Raw genomic sequence first — 16,831 nt, 5'->3', positions numbered from 1 at the left:
GGAATAGTTTTTCCAACACAAAAGAAAACTAGTTGGTGCACCCTTGGCTTTAAAGAAACACATACAAGAGATAATATCTGGGAAATGTTTAAAACCGGTCTTAAATTTCAGAGATAAAAAGTCTTTGTTTAGTTTTAGTGCTCACTTCACGTCTTTGCGAATTATCTGTGTCCCGCTTCCACCCTGATCTCATCTCCAGCCAACCCCTCCTACGTTCCCCCGCCCCAGTGCCAGCCGGGAGAGTTCGCCTGCAAGAACAACCGCTGCATCCAAGAGCGCTGGAAATGCGACGGGGACAACGATTGTCTGGACAACAGCGACGAGGCCCCTGACCTCTGCCGTAAGCGTGTGGCATTGTCATGGATACAAAGCAACACACGGATAAACAGAATTATGTTTAATGGCTCCAGCTAACACAAACTGACAGAGCACGTAACAAAGTTTCCAGGATTTGTCTCTTTCCGTGCAGGGTGACGCGTTTTTTTTGTTGTTGTTTTTTTAAGGCGCCAACTTTTGTCCTCATTAACTGAGTCCAACAAGAAAGAGCTCATAATTATCCTGGATCTTTTCCTTGCTATCTGTTTAAGAACAGGGTTCAGTCTGGGATAGTGTGGAAAAAAACCTGATTGATTTGATTTCAGGTCTGGAGAAGTTAGGAAAAAGAAAAGGGTTTGGAGAAGTAATTGCATTTCCAGACTTTATTCCCTTTCCATTGTCTGAATGTTCTGTCCTTCCTTTTTTCGTAATTTCTTCCTTGCTTTTATTCTTGCTGGCATCCACCACCTTTCTTTCCTTTCATCCTTCATACCTTTCTCTTTTTATCCCTTTCCACCCTTTCCTTGTGTGCTTTATTTGCTTGTTTTCTTCCGTGTTCTTTGTTACTTATTATCCATCCTTTACTCATTTTGGCTTGTTCTGCCTTATTACTTTGATTTGTTGCTCTATTTCTCCCTTTCCTTCTGTTCCTTCTTAATTGTTTCCTCTCCTGTATCATATATATCTTTCTTCTCTGCATGCTTTTTTCTTCGTCTGTCCTTCCTTGTGTCTTCTCCCTCCTTTGTGTGATTCCTTCAAAGCATCCTTATTTTCTTAAAAAAAAATTCTCTTCCCTTCGTTCCTTTCACAGACTCTTTAAATAAAATCTGTGTAATGTAAATTAATGCAATTTTTTGTATTTTATGGACTAAACAGTACATAACCAATGATTAATGCTATATGCCTGAAAATAAATTATGTTGCTCGAAGAGAATTTAAAGTTTTCTTTTGTGTATTTCTTCCTCCAGACCAACACACTTGCCCTGCAGACAGATTCAAATGCCAAAACAACCGCTGCATCCCGCTGCGGTGGCTTTGTGATGGCGACAACGACTGCGGCAATGATGAGGACGAATCCAACACCACCTGCTCTGGTACTTACAAGATGCACATACATACAGCCTTGTTTCTATTCAAAATATTCATTTGTTTATTTAGAAGATGTCCAGAAACTTATGTTATTACCTTTTTACTTTATTTTTATATTCCGGTGTTTTGTTGTCTTTGAACATGCATTTTTGAGAGATAACATTTTTCCCTACTTAGAGTAACCACAATTGCAAGAAAACATTACACAGTTACTCAGGCTCTCCTCTAGAAAAATGGCAAAGTACCAATTTTTCAATCCTCAACTGTTCATCAGTATTTTTTATAGTGGAGTTAATGCTATGGATTAAACAGCAGTACATAGGTGAATATATTTTTAAATTTGTATTTTGTATGAAATTTTTAACCGGATTAAAAGTTTTGCCCTTAAAAAAATACACGTCCCATCTTTATCTGCAAAAAATAAAATAATAATTGTTGCTTTAGATATTATTTATGATAATATTCTATCCGTATAAACTGTCAAATCCCACCCTACTCATGCTGGTGAGCCAGATTTACATACAGTGCAGACCAAAAGTTTGGACACAACTGTGTGTCCAAACTTTTGGTCTGTACTCAATACAGACCAAAAGTTTGGACACACTTTCTCATTGAATTCAATGAGAAGGTGTGTCCAAACTTTTGGTCTGTACTGTACATACAGTACATGTGAGTACATCTCAGTTAATTAGAGTATTATTAAAAAGTTCAAAAGGTGAAGTTGTTTCTTCTTTATAGATTTATTGTGATATAGTTCAAGTGTGTACTTCTGTCAATTTTTATGATTATGACTTGTGTCGAATAACAAAAATTTGCTTGAAATTTTGCACTAGACCATCATGGGAAAGACGTAAGACATTAAATTTGTCCAGAAGTTTGTCATTGACAGCACAGTAAAGGAGTCTGTGGTCATTTATTTATTTTTTCTTCTTGCCAGCTCGCACTTGCCCACCAAACCAGTTCCTCTGTGCCAGTTCGCGCTGCATCCCCGCCTCCTGGACATGTGACCTGGACGATGACTGTGGAGATCGTTCAGATGAGCCACTTTCCTGTGGTGAGCTCTTGCTGCAACTTTTATTCTTTTTTTTTTCCGCTTGACCGTTTAACATTTTATAATAGCACGGGATGCATTTTATCTCTTCTCTGTGTCTTCCTCACAGCCTATCCAACGTGCTTCCCTCTCACCCAGTTTACCTGCGCTAACGGCCGCTGCATAAATATCAACTGGCGCTGTGATAATGGTGAAGAGCTTTGTCCTTCAACTCCCATAAAGCTTGAAAACGGCACTACGAGCAAAAAAAACCAACAAAGATAAACTCCCCTGTGCCTGATTTTTATGCAGACAATGACTGCGGGGATAACAGCGATGAAGCTGGCTGCAGCCACTCTTGCTCCAGTGTGCAGTTTAAATGCAACAGCGGTCGCTGCATCCCAGAGTACTGGACCTGTGATGGCGACAACGACTGCGGAGACTACAGTGACGAGACTCATGCCAACTGTACAATCCGGGGTAAGGAGTTGTACTGGTCTAACACACCCTAAAAAGTTTTATCTTTTCATCGTCTCCACTCCTTAAAAGTGTTTGCTGATAAACGGGATGTTTGGCTCATACCTGATTAAAGCTCTAATCTCGTGGTGCTCTGTTTACTCATTGCTTTGTGCTTCAAAGATGAGATCGTTGTCCTCCTTTTGCTCTTTCCTGTGTTCGTCATTCTTCTCCCAGCTTGTTGTCTACTTGCTTATTATCCACCAAAAGAACCGTCTTGTTGCTCTGTTCAGGATGTGATAAATCTTTGTGGTTAAACAACAGTTAAACTCGTTCATGGTCCCCTGCAGACTTCACAGATGTTATGACTACTGCAGAGATAGGACTTGCATGTTTACAGCTTGGTGGCTGCACAGCTTCAGTTTAACAGAGTGAGGCGGCAACGCAGCATTGATGCTCTCTTCCCTCTGCTGTTGGTGCGCCCACAAACATGAGCTTCTGTGCGCTGCGCTGTGCGTACTGTTTGATCCATGCAGCGATGCGGCTCGCTGCTGTCAAGTCCCAGCATGCAGAGATGAGGCTCAGCAAGACCTGCTGCTCTAATGTGCAATCTGTGCTGTGCTCTGTGTGTGTCTCCAGGATTTTGTTGCCTCTTAGAAAATGACAAAGGCAATAATAAAGCTGCTTCCTTCTATACATTGTTGTTCTTCACAGTTTTAGTTTCTTTTCTTAGTTTATATGGGATGATCACTAAAGGTGATTGGTCAATGTGCCTTTTCTTTCTCTCTTGTGCTTCTTATCTGCTTTTGCACTTAACAGCAAGGTGTGCTGATTGATTTGGCTTAGTGAGAGCTTGTATTGAGCTGAAAGATGAAATGATAAAGCGGTGTGATAGATTTTTTCCCTAAAAAATATTTAACTGAACTTTTAAAAATACAATGAAGTTCATTGTTTTGAAGTAGAAGGAAAAAGGCCATATATTTTGATTGAACTCCATTTACGACAATTCAAGTCCATGCAATTCTGTGCAACTGATTTTCTTCAAAAGTCACGTGTTTAGTTGTTGAGGAGCTTAAAGCAGGGTGGTTTTGGTGAACAATTTCCCATTTAAAACATCTTGCATGTCACTATTCAGTTCGTCATGTGAAAAAAATAGAGTGTGGTCCACTGCAAACCTTCCAAGACATGGACGTCCACCTACAGTGACAGGCTGTTCAAGGAGAAGCCCAGGCTAACTCTGGACTGCAGAGATCTACAACTGTTGACAGAAGAACTATTTGTAACAAACTCCAGCTGTCTGAGTTTTATGATAGAGTGGACAGAAAGTAGCCATTGTTAAAAATAAACAAATAAAAATCAGAAGACGACCCGTTTGCAACTTTTAGTCTCCATTCAAAACTCTATGTTTGGTTGAAAATGAACATCACTCATTACAGTATTGTGCCACTGCTCATTGTTTCCACTAGTCTGTTACTGGTTTGTGCTAACGGAGAGCTCAATGTTTTTAATTCTTTGACGGATTTCACTTATTTTTTTATCTAAAGAAAATACATTGAAGTTCATGGTTTTACTGTGGCAAATTGTGAAATAATATAGAATTTATATCAGTGCTGTTCATGACAACATATATTTTCAGCGGCAGACCTCTGCTGTGTTCATAAACACATTGGAAAATGAAATGTGATTAGTTACTTTTTTTTCCTCCAGAGCCCCGCCCTGCTGGCGGCTGCCATGCTGAAGAGTTCCAGTGTCGGATGGATGGGCTGTGCATTCCCATGCGCTGGCGCTGCGATGGCGACACCGACTGCATGGACCTCAGCGACGAGAACAATTGTGATGGTTGGAATCACACGTGTGACACAGCGGTGAAGTTCAGCTGCAGGGACTCTGGTGAGGATCTGCTAAGATGAAAGCAATTGTGATGATCCTTTAATGCTGCCAAATATAGAATAAATACTTTATTCATATCAGTAGGAAAAAAAGTACACTTTTTCATAACAGATAAAAAACACATCAAAAGCATAATTTTAAAATCTGAGACTTTGGAAAAAAACTTCTTGTGTGATATTATGAAACTATTCCATTACCCGGCTTGAAGAGCGCCGTCTACATTGAAAACTGAGACTCATCTTGTTTTCTGGCTTCATCAGCTCGCTGCATCAGCAAAGCCTGGGTGTGTGACGGGGACAGCGACTGCGAGGACAACTCGGACGAGGACAACTGTGAGGCGTTGGTGTGCAAGTTGTCTCACCACATGTGCGCCACCAATGACTCCATCTGCCTGCCCGCCGAGAAGCTGTGTGACGGCACCGACGACTGTCCAGATGGCTCTGATGAGAAGCTTTGCGGTAAACAAGAAGCTGAATATTTTTACTGCTTCACATGTGAAACCAAAAAAATGAGTACAGGTTTCTATCCTTGATCGCCAAGTAACTCTTGTCTCCGTTTCCTGCAGACTTGTGCTCTGTGGATAATGGTGGCTGCAGTCACAACTGCAGCATTATTCCCGGGGAGGGCTTCATGTGCTCCTGTCCCCTGGGTATGGAGCTGGGAGCCGACAACAAGACCTGCCAGATCCAGAGCTTTTGTGCCAAACACCTAAAATGTAGCCAGAAGTGTGAACAGGAGAAATCCAGAGTCAAGTGTTCCTGCTACAACGGCTGGGAGCTGGAGACAGACATGGAGAGCTGCAAAAGTACTGGTGAGGAAAAATCCAAATTCATCTGGTGATGAAACTAGGTTTACTTAAAGCCATATGTTGTAGTCTAACTGTTTCTTCTATTCTTTCTATTGGAAGGGTTGCAGTATTTTCAAGGTTTTTCAAAGACTGACTTTACTGCAACACAAACTCTACTTTTTCAGATCCCTTCAAACCTTTCATCATCTTCTCCAATCGGCATGAGATCAGAAGGATCGACCTTCACAAGGGAGAGTTCAGCGTGCTCGTACCCGGCCTCAGGAACACAATTGCTTTGGACTTCCACCTCAACCAGAGCACCCTGTACTGGACCGACGTTGTGGAGGACAAGATCTATCGTGGGAAGCTGTCTGAAAACGGAGGTGGGCCAGCTAGTTACATTACTCATCCACCTATCGTTGTTTTTACATTGGTCAATTATGCTTCCTTACTTTCCTGGTTTTTGCAGATTTCATTAACTATGAAAATTTAAGCATAAAATTGTTAGAAACCCTCAGAAAAATTGTCAATAATCTCTTAAAACCAATGTGCCTAACTAGCCTGTTAAGCAGTGGTAGTCTGTGACCCTGAATAAATCCTTCAGGTCACGGCCAGCCTTTCTTGTCCCAGAGCCACAGCCCCAGTCAACTTTGTGTTCCCAGTTCAGCAATTCAGGAGACATGGAGACTTTGTCTCTTCCCATTTGTCTCAGCACTCGCTGTGTGTGACTGTTGCCAGCACACTGACGTTGTGTAGGAGGAACAAAACTCTCCTGTTCCTCCGTCTAGCTCTTTAAGTTGTCCATAAATACAAGCTTCATGAGCCAGAAACCTGAAGACCGGATCAGCTAGTGCTGCTTGTTTCACTGTCTACAAACGCGTCAGAAAAAGTGCTAAGAACTGAAAGATGATCTCTTCCAATAGGCCTTTGTCCTATTGGAAGGGAAAACATCCACTACTTTAAGTCTTTGTAGCCTCTAATAGTTTTCTCCAGAACTTTTCTGTCTTTAGCAGCATTTATTATCTCTAAGCTTCTTCTTTATCCCAGCTGAAGAAAATCCCCACACAATGATGCTGCTACCATCATGTTTCACAGTGAGGATAAAAACTGACAATAAGAATTGTCAGTTTTTATGGGAATGTACCACAATAGCTTTTTTTTTTTTTGCCACAAATTGAATTTTGCATGGGCTGCACAGTGGCGCAGTTGGTAGCACTGTTGCCTTGCAGCAAGAAGGTCCTGGGTTCGATTCCCGGCCGGGGTCTTTCTGCATGGAGTTTGCATGTTCTCCCTGTGCATGCGTGGGTTCTCTCCGGGTACTCTGGCTTCCTCCCACAGTCCAAAAACATGACTGTCAGGTTAATTGGTCTCTCTAAATTCTCCCTAGGTGTGTGTGTGAATGGTTGTTTGTCCTGTATGTCTCTGTGTTGCCCTGCGACAGACTGGCGACCTGTCCAGGGTGTACCCCGCCTCTCGCCCGGAACGTAGCTGGAGATAGACACCGGCAACCCTCCCTTTCCTCTACATTTTCGTCTCTAATTCCTTCTCTGATTCTTTGCTCCTTTTCTAATTAATGCTCTCGTTTCCCTGGATTGTCAGTGCAGGTGGATGGCCATGCATTCACATGAATCCCACTAAAACATATATAAATGAGAAATTACGAAAAAGATGAAGAGGTATGAATACTTCTCCAAGTCACTGTAAAGCGGTTATGTACTAATTACTATGGGGCATCTACTGATGGTAGTGAGGGTTTCACTGATCATCACAAGACATTTTGGTTGTTTTGTTTAGTTTGCACAATTCTGTGTTGTTTCTGCAAAATCATTAAGTAGTGAGTGCTGACACTTGAGAATAATTTTGGTAGTGGTTAGAGAAACTTCCACATCAGACAGAACTTCCCCATGTTCCATGAAAGTAAGGAATGCTAAACACTGCAATTTATCTTTGTTTGTTTCCACTAAATACATTTATAGAGGAAAATAACCACCATCCTCATTTCAAATTCTTTATTTCTCTGAACTTTTCTGCGTCTGATCAGCCCTGACCAGTTTCGAGGTGGTCATCCAGTATGGCCTGGCGACTCCTGAGGGCTTAGCCGTTGACTGGATAGCGGGAAACATTTACTGGGTGGAAAGCAATCTGGACCAAATTGAGGTGGCCAAACTGGACGGGACCATGAGAACCACACTGCTGGCTGGAGAGGTGGAGCATCCCCGGGCTATTGCTCTGGACCCACGGGACGGGTGTGTATTTACAGCAGGCTGCTCAAGTCCTGCTGTCCTAGATGATGAGTTTGGTGAGATGAATCACACACCTGAGTCAAGTGAATGACCTGTTCCCAGAGTTCTGCATTCAGAGTGAATCCAGGTGTGTTTTTGGATAACTTCATTCAAACGTTGCGGGTAGCTCTCGAAAACTAGACGTGGGCAACCAATATTGACACAAAATATGGAAACAAACATGCATACCCTAATCTGTGTGCTTTTATGTAGTAATAATAATAAACACTTTTAACATTACAATTGAAATAATATGAATATATTTATTTCTTCAATCAATCAAGTTATTTATTTCTTACGGAGCTGATACACCAAACTCCAAACCACTTCTTTGTTCTGTCGCAATTATCGATTTATTCCATTTTGATTATCATGCTCCAAACTTTGCAAGGACTGACCATCCCGATCACCTGCTTCCTCATACACACAAAGCCAGCAGGCCAGTAACCTTCCCATTCACACTTGATGACAACCACGCCCACATCGACACACCCACCACCCAAGTGTCAAAGCTGCGTGCTCCTGTCATATCAATAATTACTGATTTCATTCAAATGGCTCTTACAGAGCCTCAGTGAAAACGTGTTTGTTATTAACTTTTTGATGCAAAAAACTGATTGAAAATCATTTTTTTTACTGTATGTTTGTGTCTGTTAAGGTTGAGATGGAACTGCACATGAGAACGGCCCTTTAAACCATTCAGACCAGCACAATAGAGACACAATCAAAACTGTCATATGACTGGTTACTCCGCGATAATAATCATGAAAAACCCTTATATAACCTTGTAGAAAGTACGGCGGCCACTGTAAGAAAGGCTTTCAGTATTCAATTATGCCACATGAACTGATCAGTACATTATCGCGAGAGAACGCAAAACCTTTTGCAAGGGAATACAAAAGTTTTGCGAGGTAACGCAAAAGAAAAAAACTTTCTCCATGTCCCCTGGAGGGCTCCCTAATTTCTTGATGTTCTGATGCAAGGACTTGAACAAAATATTGTCTCTGTCACAGAGATTCAGCTTGAAGTTTGCCAACAGTAGTTTTCATAAATATTTTAAAAAGACTGATAAGTGGAGCACTTTTAATTTTTACATAGACTATCCATCATTTTTACAACTAGAAACATTTTTAGCACATAGTATTTTCCCCTGTTTACCCACTCCATCGTCAGAAAATCTAGATAAGCATTCTTTAAAAACCAAAACTCAGACTTATTAGAGCAGAGTTTAAAACATTCACAGATGACTAGAAATGACTAGAATCTAAAGACTTATTTATAGGAAGATAAATTCATTCTGGATACTGTATCCTCTATCAATCTTTACATAACTGTGTGCACATCTGGAGAAACTGTCACTTTACAAATTTTCTGTTGGCAGAATTTTGTTTTGGACGGACTGGGACGCCAGCCTGCCCAGGATAGAGGCAGCGTCCATGAGCGGGGAAGGCAGACGCACCATCCACAGGGAGACAGGCAGTGGTGGCTGGCCCAACGGACTCACTGTGGACTACATGGAAAGACGCATTGTCTGGATTGATGCCAGGTAGCATTGGCCCCTGAGCTTTCAGTGGCTTAAGGATTTAAAGCATATGAACCAAAATCGTTTAGTCAAATGTCTTTTCTTAATATTCCTTCAGGTCGGATGCCATTTACTCGGCAATGTACGACGGTTCTGGACTGATTGAGGTGTTGCGTGGTCATGAGTATCTGTCCCACCCCTTTGCTGTCACCATGTACGGAGGAGAAGTCTACTGGACCGACTGGCGGACAAACACGCTCGCTAAAGCCAACAAATGGACCGGACACAACGTCACTGTTGTCCAGCGCACCAACACGCAGCCCTTTGACCTACAGGTCTATCACCCGTCCAGACAGCCTCTGGGTACGTTTTCACATCAAACACGTTCAGTGCCTCGTAAAAATATTCATGCGTCTTAAGCTTTACTGGATTTTGTCACTTTTCATCTACAAACTTGAAAGTATTTTTGGGAAACTCATGTAATGGACATCGATTAACTGTAAAATGGATTGTGCAAATTTTGTAAAAATCTGAGAAGTGTGGTGTGCATTTGCATTCAGTTGCCCTAACGCAAGACATCGTGGATAAATTTTCACTTACAGAGGAAAGGTTTTGCTGCTCGTGACTTTTTCTTTTTTTTTAAGTATTACCACAGATTTTCAATTGGATTTTTTGTCTGGGCTTTGACTGGACCGTTCTAACAAATTACTATGCTTTCATCTTAACTTTTTTGTTGTAGTTTATTCTTGTTATCCAGCTCTGAAGTCTTTTCTAGCCTCTGAAACGTTCGGTTACATGATTGACTTGTACTTGGCTCCACCTTAATGCTATCAAATAATTCCCACAGCTTGATGCTGCCAATACCATGTTTCCCCATGGGGTAGGGGTGTTCAGGTTGATCACATTGATGGGGATTTATGGAGAGAACGACTGATAGATGACCCATCTAAAAAAGACATTCAAATTTGTGGTTGTGATAACACTTCCAGACCTAAAGCTAGAAATTCTTTACCCTGCTGAACACATTGGTTGAGCTTTAATTTAAAGGAGAAAGTGATGAACTCACAGTCCATTGCTCAACATGTTATTCATGGCTCCTGTTCCCCAAAAGACAGCTGACCTTTTTGTGCCGCAAGTCATGTTGTTTTCTCACACAGGCTCACTTTGGATACCTGCTGCTGCCTGGTTGGGTAAAAAGACACCTTATTGTTCATTACTTCCCCAAATATGTCGTTGAAAACAACACCTCGCTCCTGCAGCAGAAATGTCACACGTTGATCTGAAAGCTAGGCAGGTTTGGTGAGGTGGCAAGAGGCTTGTCACAGCTGTTTGACTAAGTCCTGTCACATCAAATTGTCGCTTTGATATTCAGTTGTAAACAGCTTAGAGACCCCTCGTGTGTGTGCGTGTGTGTGTGTGTGTGTGTGTGTGACATTGTCCTTGCGTTGATGACAAAGGAAAGCGGATGTTAATGGAGCTGTAACCACTCCTCGTGGGAATCATTAGTGTTTCCCTTCAACTTCCTTGAGGGCGTTTAGGTAAAAAAAACAAGATTTCAACACCAGGAAAATATGCAATGATTGATTTAAATATCCTATGACATGGGGATTTTTTTTAAACTGCAGTGCATACAGATGCATTTGCTTCTTTTTTACCAGCATGTTCCATCATTCTTTTTTTCCTCTACTGACATTTTTGTGAAACATTAAGATGTGCGTTTTTTTTGTTGTTTCTTTTTCTTTCCTTCAGCTCCAAACCCATGTGCCACAAGTGACGGGAAAGGCCCGTGCTCCCACCTGTGTCTCATCAACTTTAACCAGACCTTCTCCTGCGCCTGCCCCCACCTCATGAAGCTGCAGGCCGACAAGCGCACCTGCAAAGGCAAGAATAGAAACCGTCGCCTGTAAAAACCACCATGTGGTCTTTGTCATGCATTAAACACCACACTGGTTTCCACAGCCATTCCCAGTGCAGGCTATGACGAAGGAAGGCGACATATTGCTCTACTTTATGAGCTACACACTCATTCACTTGTTCGTTGCTCAGGAATGGGCGAGATTGACAACATTTCCTAATATTATGACAATCCTGCAGTAGGTGTCTGATCATAGTAGTGGTAAAGAAACAGGAGAAAGTATTAAGTAAGATAATCAGTGTTGTTCATAAACAACCAGGGAGTGTCAGTAAAAACTCAAGTTTTTTCTCACTGTTTGTGGTTTTCCAGTTGTTAAAGTGACTACATCAATTCAGAGTTGTTTGCACCTGTTTGAAATTAAACATACAATGTTTAATGTTCAATAAAGAAAAACTACAAATATATATTGCCTTGCTAACTAATTTTCCACTCCTAGTTACAAATATGCTAAAAGAAATACTTGCCTATTTCTTATTTATTTGTAATTAATAGATTTTTATTATTTATAATTGACTTGTGGGGCTGAGGAACAAACACATGGACACAGATTGATGTCTGTTACTATATTATCTTTCATTTAAAGGGAATGGTAATATAGTCATATGTAGCATATTTATAAGAATAACAATATTCTATATTGTTATTCAATATAATTGGATTTTGACCAATAGGGTAAATGGCTAGTTTTTTTCCTCAGAAGATAAGTACGACTCAAAAAGAGCAGGTAGGCTGGAAATTGTAGTTGCGAGTTGTTTATATTTGCAATGTTACACATAAGCATTTTTTTTTTTTTTTGCTCTAGAAATTGACATTTCTGTATGCGTTTATTTCCAGAGTCCCGCAAGTTCCTACTTTATGCACGACAGATCGAGATCCGAGGTGTGGACATCGATAACCCTTACTACAACTATATCATCTCCTTTACCGTGCCGGACATAGACAACGTGACCGTGGTGGATTATGATGCTGTGGAGCACCGCATCTACTGGTCAGACGTGCGTACTCAGACCATCAAAAGAGCCTTCATCAACGGGACGGGAGTGGAAACGGTCGTGTCTGCTGGTAGGAGCAATCCCAGGGATAAATGTTGCAACAATGTTAAATCAATAGCATGCTGTACATCCTGGAAGTCTAATGTACCTTTTTTTTTTTTCGTTGTCGAAATTGTCAAGACCTTCCTAATGCCCACGGCCTGGCAGTAGACTGGGTGTCCAGGAACCTCTTCTGGACCAGCTATGATGCCAATAAGAAGCAGATCAATGTGGCGAGACTGGATGGGTCTTTTAAGAATGCCGTCATCCAGGGGTTGGATAAACCTCACTGTCTGGTGGTTCATCCACTACTTGGGTGAGTGCTTTATCTGATGCGCTCAGTCACTTTATAAAGGTTCTTCCTTATTTAATAAAATTTTAATGAGGTCTTCTCTGACTTTAATGCAAACATTAGATTTTTTTCTGTCTCTTACTTTGTAACTTGTAATTTGTTTTCAATTTGTTATATTTTCATACATTTTGAAAATACATTAATGCAGTCGTTTTCATGCCCTCTCTCAGGAAGCTGTATTGGACTGATGGTGACAACATTAGCATGGCAAACATGGATGGAAGCAACCACACCCTGCTTTTTACCAATCAGAAAGGCCCTGTTGGTGAGCAGATGTTTAACTCGCTCTCAAATATACAGCTACTGTAAAATAAAACAGAATATGTGTTTATGTCTCCATTGCTCATGCTTAGATTAGCTTTATAATTAGAGATGCACTGATAAGTTTTAATTTCTCATAACCATTTTAGCTGATTCCAATTTTTCTGACAGAATCATGAAAAAATGAAATTAGAACATTGAAAATATATATTTTCCTACCCTTCCTGCTATAACCAGACATCATTATTTATTTTAGGAGCAGACGTGATGTCACCCTACATGTGTGACAGAGCTGTTTTAATAAAACAGGGTTTGTAATTTCAGAGCAAAGCAAAACACTTACGCAGCTGACATATTAAACTCTTGTTGGAATCTCATATTCCTCAAATGTGGATTGCGTTGCTCACTCTGTACATTCCCTAGATCAGACGAGTACAAATGTTTTATCACAAAAAGAAAGCACCTGTGGACTACAAAAATGACCATTTAAAAAAAAATTATATAAAAAAAACAGGATTTTGTATTTTTTTGGGGGGGTAAACAATTTCAATAGAAAGGAGCAAAGTAGAAAACAAATCTGTAAATTATTGGAGAAATGTCTTTCTTAAAATAAAGACATATACTTTCCTAAATTACTTGGGTGGATAGTTTATTGTATGGGTGTCTTTAAGTTTGCTTTTGAGTAAACTGGACTTTTGGTTGTACTCTGCTATGAAATTAAAAGGAAAGTGTCTCAATATGAAAATGTAATTTTCTTTTAAATATTTTCTTACTACAATTTTGACTACTTGTGTGTGTTTCCTCTTCATTTTAAATACCTCACTGAGTGTTATTCCTTCAGTAACGGCATCCGACCTGAAGATTTCTTTTGGTACTGTGACTCTATCTGTTATTGTGACAGATATACATGGATTGTGATACAATATTTCTTTGTGCCAAGGACTTTCCATTGACTATGAGACGAAGCAGCTCTACTGGATCAGCTCAGGTAACAGCACTATTAACAGATGCAAACTGGACGGATCTAAACTGGAGATACTGGAAGGTGTAAAAGGCAAACTTACCAAGGCGACTGCTCTGGCTATCATGGGTAAGATGAAAAACCCATTACAAGCAGTGTGTTATCTATTCGTTTTTTTTTTGTTGTTTGTTTTTTTTACAGTTGGTAATCCTCTACTTTGATAATTGAATAATCTAGAACAATTTGTATGAACTTTGATGTCTGTAGGAGACAAGCTGTGGTGGGCAGACCAGGAAGCAGACCAGATAGGAACATGTGACAAGACAGACGGTGGGAACTGGAAGGTTTTGCGTAACAACACTTCCCCTATGATGCACATGAGGATCTATGACGAGGATGTGCAGAAAGGTAGCAAATATTTGACCAAGGTTGGAATATGAAGTGGTTAAATAAGTGAAAAAAGTAACTCCTTCTCACTTTATTTGCTTTTCCTTTAGCGGGAATCAACCTGTGCAGCAACAATAATGGCGACTGCTCGCAGCTGTGTCTGCCCACTTCTCCGACAACAAGATCCTGCATGTGCACGGCTGGATACAGCCTCAAAACTGGGCAGCAGTCCTGTGAGGGTAGGAAACTCATCCACAAACACAGCTTCTTAAAGGTTTTTGTTTCTTTCAAAGCATACCCACAACATACATTGTGCTCCTTTTTGTTTGTTCTTTTGTTTTGTTTTTTACAGGTATGGGATCTTTCTTGCTTTATTCGGTTCATGAGGGAATTAGGGGTATTCCCCTCGACCCGGCAGACAAATCTGACGCCTTGGTGCCCGTGTCTGGCACTTCTCTGGCTGTGGGCATCGACTTCCACGCTGGTGAGAAGCACTTAAAGACGCAAGTAAATAGTAGGCTGGTTTCAGGGTGACATTTGAAAGCTGCAATTATCTCCTGTGCAGAGAATGACACCATCTACTGGGTGGACATGGGACTGAGCACCATCAGCAGAGCAAAGAGGGATCAGACTTGGAGAGAGGATGTGGTGACCAATGGCATCGGCAGAGTGGAGGGGATCACCGTTGACTGGATAGCAGGTTTGGCTTTTAAACTATTTAGATCCTATTTTATTTACCTTATTTTATTTATTTATTTTTTTATATTCAAGTATTTTAAATGCAGATATAAAGTGATTTGCATAAATTTGCGGTTATAGGAAACATTTACTGGACTGACCAGGGCTTTGATGTGATCGAAGTAGCCAGACTGAATGGCTCGTTCCGCTACGTGGTCATCTCCCAGGGTCTGGACAAACCCAGAGCTATAACTGTCCACCCAGTGAAAGGGTCAGCCTCTTTATCCACACTTTACTCTTATGTCGCAGTGTTGCCTTAAGGAAAAGAAACCAGCCCGTCTTTATTTCTAAATTACACCCAAACAGCCTCCTGCGTGTTTGTGTGCAGGTATTTGTTCTGGACAGAGTGGGGTCAGTACCCTCGTATTGAGCGCTCTCGCTTGGATGGCTCCCAGAGGCTGGTCATTGTCAACGTGAGCATCAGCTGGCCAAACGGGATCTCCATCGACTATGAGGTGTGAAATCATTGCGTTTACCTTCATTCTAAAATCATTTCTTTTGTTTGTTTGATCACACCCTTTGTTAAATATATTTAATAAAGATTGTGATGCTGCCGTTTTGATGTTTAAAACATTTCTGACCTCTGCGTCATTCAGCAAAGAATTTTGGAGTTTCCGCGACAGAATCTTATTTATTTATTTTTTTAAAATAAAGTATTTTTTTAATAACATAAATTAACTTGCACACTTCATTAATATGCAGAATAATCTGTGTGATTTATGTTTGTAAATTGTATTTTACAAAAAGCTATTCATTCATTAGTACATTAATGTTAGATGTGATTAAGGTAACATTGAGGTTCGTTTATTTTTTCCCCTCATTACTCACTGACGGTTTTCATAGAAATATTTTTAATATATTTAAAATGATCATTTTTGATCTTCAAGCAGCACTGCTTAGAATTAAAAGAATTTTAAATTTCTCCAGGAATTACCTGAATGTTTGATTAAATTATCTTCCTCTTTTGCGGTGCAGGGGGGTCTGCTTTATTGGTGCGATGCTCGAACAGACAAGATCGAGCGGATAAACCTGGAGACGGGAGAGAACAGAGAGCTGGTACTGGCCAGCAACAACATGGACATGTTTGCTGTGTCTGTGTTTGAGGGATACATCTATTGGAGTGACAGGTGAGCTGTTTTCTGCTCCATACTTTAAATAAACAGACAAAATCTTTGTGCTATCTCAGCTTTATTATCTTTATTTAATTTTTTTTTTGTTCAGGACTCATGCCAATGGGTCCATTAAGAGAGGTAGCAAAGACAATGCTACAGACGCCGTGCAGCTGAGGACAGGCATCGGTGTACAACTGAAGGACATCAAGGTTTTTAACAGAGCTAGGCAGCAAGGTAAGAACAGCGTAACGTCACATGTTTAAAAAGAATCCTTAACAATAATTTTCTGCTTAATACCTGAATGCACCCCCTCATTTCTGCAGGCACGAACGTCTGCAAAGAAAAAAACGGTGGCTGCGAACAGCTGTGTCTTTACCGTGGCAACGGGGAGCGGACCTGCGCCTGCGCCCACGGCATGCTGGCCGAGGACAGACGTAGCTGCCGCGACTATGACGGATACCTGCTGTACTCGGAGCGCACCATCCTGAAAAGCATACACCTGTCGGACGAGACGAACCTCAACGCGCCGATAAAACCGTTCGAGGACCCGGAGCACATGAAGAACGTCATCGCCCTCAGCTTCGACTACCATGGCGGCGGAGGGAAGGGAGCCAACCGCATCTTCTTCAGCGACATTCACTTCGGCAACATCCAGCAGATCAACGACGATGGCTCCGATCGCAAGATAGTGGTGGACAGTAAG

The 16,831-nt window shown here is 41.0% G+C and overlaps 1 protein-coding gene across 2 annotated transcripts in view; it reads left to right on the top strand.

Moving 5' to 3' along the window:
• Window positions 1-16,831, top strand: part of lrp1ab (low density lipoprotein receptor-related protein 1Ab) — a 93,488-nt gene that overhangs the window by 50,763 nt on the left and 25,894 nt on the right. For both annotated transcript variants that reach the window (XM_032574765.1, XM_032574773.1), the window contains exons 16-41: window positions 200-340; window positions 1,284-1,409; window positions 2,342-2,458; window positions 2,565-2,645; window positions 2,747-2,914; window positions 4,598-4,780; window positions 5,041-5,238; window positions 5,346-5,591; window positions 5,753-5,950; window positions 7,609-7,813; window positions 9,231-9,395; window positions 9,490-9,734; window positions 11,121-11,252; window positions 12,121-12,348; window positions 12,459-12,633; window positions 12,840-12,934; window positions 13,871-14,020; window positions 14,159-14,299; window positions 14,389-14,517; window positions 14,631-14,762; window positions 14,844-14,978; window positions 15,098-15,227; window positions 15,345-15,471; window positions 15,992-16,143; window positions 16,238-16,362; window positions 16,452-16,826. In XM_032574765.1, coding sequence (XP_032430656.1) covers window positions 200-340; window positions 1,284-1,409; window positions 2,342-2,458; window positions 2,565-2,645; window positions 2,747-2,914; window positions 4,598-4,780; window positions 5,041-5,238; window positions 5,346-5,591; window positions 5,753-5,950; window positions 7,609-7,813; window positions 9,231-9,395; window positions 9,490-9,734; window positions 11,121-11,252; window positions 12,121-12,348; window positions 12,459-12,633; window positions 12,840-12,934; window positions 13,871-14,020; window positions 14,159-14,299; window positions 14,389-14,517; window positions 14,631-14,762; window positions 14,844-14,978; window positions 15,098-15,227; window positions 15,345-15,471; window positions 15,992-16,143; window positions 16,238-16,362; window positions 16,452-16,826 — 4,299 coding nt within the window. The remainder of the gene's footprint in view (window positions 1-199; window positions 341-1,283; window positions 1,410-2,341; window positions 2,459-2,564; window positions 2,646-2,746; window positions 2,915-4,597; window positions 4,781-5,040; window positions 5,239-5,345; window positions 5,592-5,752; window positions 5,951-7,608; window positions 7,814-9,230; window positions 9,396-9,489; window positions 9,735-11,120; window positions 11,253-12,120; window positions 12,349-12,458; window positions 12,634-12,839; window positions 12,935-13,870; window positions 14,021-14,158; window positions 14,300-14,388; window positions 14,518-14,630; window positions 14,763-14,843; window positions 14,979-15,097; window positions 15,228-15,344; window positions 15,472-15,991; window positions 16,144-16,237; window positions 16,363-16,451; window positions 16,827-16,831) is intronic.

Source organism: Xiphophorus hellerii, chromosome 1, assembly GCF_003331165.1.
Source record: "Xiphophorus hellerii strain 12219 chromosome 1, Xiphophorus_hellerii-4.1, whole genome shotgun sequence".
NCBI classification, from domain to species: Eukaryota; Metazoa; Chordata; class Actinopteri; order Cyprinodontiformes; family Poeciliidae; genus Xiphophorus; species Xiphophorus hellerii.
This window is presented reverse-complemented; position numbering and strand designations above follow the sequence as displayed.